Source organism: Brachyhypopomus gauderio, unplaced genomic scaffold (assembly GCF_052324685.1).
Source record: "Brachyhypopomus gauderio isolate BG-103 unplaced genomic scaffold, BGAUD_0.2 sc34, whole genome shotgun sequence".
NCBI lineage: Eukaryota > Metazoa > Chordata > Actinopteri > Gymnotiformes > Hypopomidae > Brachyhypopomus > Brachyhypopomus gauderio.
The window spans coordinates 2015213-2020000 of NW_027506866.1; the positions used below are offsets into that span (position 1 = coordinate 2015213).

Below are 4788 nucleotides of genomic sequence, written 5' to 3' on the forward strand. Positions count from 1 at the left end.
CCAACACTGCCACCGCCATCTTAATAAGTATAATCCACCACTGCAATGTGTTATGTAGGTGGAAATACCTTAATCACTAATTACAGTTAGATATGCCATCTGAATTTCAATTAGATGAGAAATGTTATCAAAAAAGAATTTCAAAGTACTACGCTAAATCTGACTTGACTTTGTCAGCAACGTGTACACATGTAATGTGTACATGCTGATGGCATGTTTGTATTCTGTCTATCCACTGATTTGTTTGCACTGGACATACACGGACATCAGTGGGTTGTGCCTCTTCGGTAATGGTAGACCTTGATCTGATTGTTCTCGTCCAGGCCGAGCTGGACCAGCCCATTGGTGGGTGGGGCAGCTGGGTAGCGTGTGAAGAGAGGCCTGGGCAGAGGTTCAGGAGAGTACAAGGGTGCAAGAGAGTGTGTGTGAAAATATGATGCATTCTGTTCCCGTACTGAGGGGGAGAGAGAGATTGTGAAAGGATACACATTTGGGTCTTTGCGTTGTGATTCCAGCCACCTTTTGTTGTCTTCAATCAGTCTCTGCAGCCTCTGGCTATCTAGCTCAGAGGAGAGACTACACACACACATATACACACACACACACACACACACACACACACACACACACACACACACACACACACACATAATGGAAAAGCACTGTATGAGTTCATCAATTTTCCTTTCAAAATCAACAGCAGCACTGACCCTGTGAGTGAGAGTGAGAGATTGTGAGCGAGCCTGCACAGGTGTGCAAGTGTGTGTAGTCACCTTGCTGGAGTGTATCCACTATATGCTCTGGTAGCCCTCATGGGATAGCGGGCACTGGTATCCATGGAAACTCCTAAAATCAGAGCAGTCTTAATACAGGTAGTGTGGTTTAGATTTAAGCTAATCTGAAGCAGGTCTCTACACTGCATCACACTTGCACTGGAAAAGATCGGCATTATCCAAGCACAGAAAATCAATGGAGGTCATCAACTATGCAAAAAAGGCTATAAATCCAGCAGTGACTGGTTTGTGCTTGAGGGAGAGGCAGAAGTTTTCTATTTGTATTTTAAAGGTTTTACGAGTGATGAAGAAATGAAGCATTAGTGAAAGTTACTGCAGCCCACTGAGGTGACCACTGCTCATCACTGCTAATGTTTGGGGTGTGTCTGTCTCTACGTACCAGGGAAGAGTTTGCTCCAGTGGGAGTTCAAATGAAGGTCAGACCCGTGTGTTTTTGGGACAGAACAGTGTAAGAAACTGTTCTGATTGGCCAATGAAGAGGAGGCGGGGCTTGGTGTCCATGCCCAGGACGGGGCAGGAGGGAAGGAGGAGGACGGAGGTGGCTGAGGGAGGGGCTGGACGGTCCTCCCAGTGAGAGATCCCAGTGCACCCAGCACTGTGTTCAGCTGGCCAGAGATCTGCTGCAGGGACTCTGCTAACTGCTGCACTTTCACTGGCACTGCATGTGCTGAAACAGAGAGGAAGACCAGGGTTTGGGTGCATTACTGCTAGAGAGATAAAAACATCAGACAACTATGAACCAACAAGACCAGAGTGGACTCTAGAGCTGCTTACAGTTGTGGGCAAATTTTTAGTTTTCACAGTTTGCTTCCTCAGTTTATTTTAAGAACCTTTTGTCAAATGTTTATGTGATATAATGAAGTACAATTATTAACAGTCCATAATTGTTTGTTGCTAAACTGCTCCTGAATCGTTGGGAGAAGTTGTTCTGGAAGGATGTTTTGATACCTTCCCTTATTCATGGCTGTGCTTTGCTTAGGCAACATTGGGAGTGACCCCACACTTTGATGATGTGAGGAGGCTCATAGCTGCCTCCTCTGTAGGAGACGCTCCTGTAGGAGACGCTCCCTGAAGCCTCCTTCATGCAACTTGAAGCACTCTCCCCAAAGTCCTTAGTGACTGGATAAATGGTTGATTGGGGTGCATCGTACAAGCCACACTGTCTTTGCCTGTGAAACCCTTTTGATGCAATGATGACTGAACGTGTTTCCTTGGAGGTGACCATGGTTAACAGGAGAAAACGTAAACGCACCACTACCCTTTTAAAGCAACCAGTCTTCTCTTCTAATCAGCATGACGGATTGATGTCAGCTGTCTTATCCTCATCAACTTTTTATCTCCTGAGCTAACGAGATCATCACTGAAATGATCTCCATTAACTGAAATGGAGGAGCCGTAATGCAATAATTTTGTATTGTAATTTTGTATTGTAAAAGGTCATTTTCATCACAGGGAATGACTTTGCAATTAATTGCAATTCATCTAATCACTCTTCACAATCTAGAATCAATACAAATTGCCACCATAAAAAAAACTATGGTAGTAAACTTTGTGAAAACCAAAATTAGTGCCTTCTCAAAATGTCTGCCCGTGTGTGCGTGTTGTGCATTCAGAGTTTGTCTCTCACTCGTCTCCTCTTGGCCATACTCGTCTCTGCTCGTCTCTGAGTCTCTGACATCAAATGAGACTCTCCGATCTCCCACCAGCCGCTCGCCTTCATCACATGACAGCTGAGAAAAACATTGTAAAGCCCAGGTAGGTATTAATGTGGGTTTGTACGTAAGTGTGTGGGTGCAGGCATACGCGTGTGTGTGTGTGTGTGTTACCTCCTCTGCCAGTGACGTCTCCAGCTGGCTGAGTCTCTCCTCTTTCTTTCTCAGGAGCGTGTGGTCCTTCTGGACCGTCTCCCTCAGCTTCTCCTGCTCACTCACCTCCTACAGCACAGGGGAGCAGAACATCTAAGAGGAACTACACTCATGCTTCCTACTGTCTCCTATCTGACCTGGCTACATGGCTGTAGGCACTGCAAGACCTAACGTGCTTAGACCCACCACGGCACTGAAACTAAAGTCTAAACTTTAAGTCTTAAAGTAGTCTTAAAATCTCTTAATATTCTCAGATAAAGGTCAATCACTCTCCTGGTTCAAATCCTACCTGAACGATCATTACCAATTTGTACTTGAAAATAATGAATGCTCATAAGGATCTGTATTGGGTCCCATGTTATTCTATTCTATTATATATGCTAGCAAGCATTTGTAGGCATGGTATTAGCTTCCATTGCTATGCAGATGATACTCAGTTATATATATCTTCTAATTTGGATGATGTCAATACTACTACCAAAACTGACAACTGCATCCAAGAAATAAAGAACTGGATGGCGTCTAATTTTCTTCTTCTAAATTCTGATAAAACTGAGGTGTTACTTCTTGGATCCAAGACTGCAAGAAGCAATTGGTCGAATCTTCTTATTACACTAGATGGCTTTTCAGTAACACCTGAATCTCCTGCTAAAAGTTTAGGTGTCTCTAGTGATTTGGATCTTTCATTTTTCACACACATATGCAATGTCACTAATGCTGCCTTTGCAACTTCATGTAATATTGCCAAGCTGAGACATGTACTTTCGGTATCAGATGCAGAGAAACTGGTCCACAGTCTCATCAAGATTGGACTACTGTAACTGTCTTTTAATTGGATGGAACAGTCCCTGAAGAAAGTCCAACTTGCTGCATTTGAATCCAAGAGCCAGAGTCCTAACTAGGCCTTGAGAAGTCCATCACATTAGTCCTACTCTCTCAGCGTTGCACTGGCTCCTGGTTAAATATCAAACTGATTTTAAAATTCTTCTGTTGGCCTATAAAGCATTAAATAGTCCTCCACAATATCCGAGTTAACTCACTGCATACCATAATCCATCTCACCTGCTGCTCTCTCAAAGCGCAGAAATGCGCTCAGCTCCGAAAACTACAAGATTACAGCCGAAGGCAGAGTAATGTCTCAGTACCCTCATGCCTGTGGTCACCTCCAGGCCCCTCCCTTTAGTTATGCTGCTAGGGATAAGCCTGCTGGAGCCACATGCTAAATCACTGGCACGTGTACTATATATATGGAAGTTTAATTTGATTTTACATATTTAACCTGCATTCTGTATCTTGACTACATGTTTCTACAAAGACAATTCCATAAAGGAGCTAGAAGATGCTCTGGGTTGCCAGTGGATGTGCTGATGCCGTGGATGCATGTGCCAATACGGCCAGCATCCTACCTGAGGCCCAGCATCCATATTGGAGAGACTGTGACTGCTCAGATAGACACAGGACTATAAATATGAACTTAAAGTTGCTGGGCCAATGGAGCATGGCTTCCCTTTTGGGTCTTGGTCCTCCCAAGGTTTCTTCCTAATCCGCCTAGGGAGTTTGTCTCTGCCACACTCGCCCCCGTCTTGATCATTAGGGATCTGGACCCATGCGCTCGTGAAGCTGCTTTGTGACACCATGTTTTGTAAAAAGCGCTTTATAAATAAAACTGACTAGACTTGACGGACCTGGCAGAGAGGCTGAGCAGAACCTCCTGCAGCGGACCTCTGCGGGCTGGGGTGGGCCGTCCTTAGTGCCGCTTGTCTCGCTCTCAGACAGCTGGTCTCTTTCTCTAAGAACTGTCTTGCTCTCTGCAGAGAAACACCTTCACACGAGATATACTCCTGCAAGCTAGAGAGAAAGAGAGAGAGAGAGAGAGGAGATTACAAACGAGTATATAAACATATGATAAATACATACAATCGGACAGCCTCCCTCCCCACCCACACACACACCCCCCACATACTCGTCTATGCTGCTGTGGTTGTTGTGGGAGGTGGGCACAGGGGAGAGAGGAGGTTCCAGGTCCTCCACTCCGAGGGAGCCCTCCTTCTCTCTGCTCTTCTCCTTGCCCTCCTCCTGTTTCTTCCTCTCCAGGTTATCGTCTCCATGCTCTCTCTGCTCCACCTCGC

The 4788-nt window shown here is 45.2% G+C and overlaps 1 protein-coding gene across 1 annotated transcript in view; it reads right to left on the reverse strand.

Moving 5' to 3' along the window:
* Nucleotides 1–4329: 4329 nt before the first annotated feature.
* Nucleotides 4330–4788, reverse strand: part of LOC143485511 (uncharacterized) — a 3320-nt gene continuing 2861 nt past the window's right edge. The window contains exon 5 of the mRNA XM_076984959.1: nucleotides 4330–4467. Within this exon, the coding sequence (XP_076841074.1) occupies nucleotides 4330–4467 (138 nt within the window). The remainder of the gene's footprint in view (nucleotides 4468–4788) is intronic.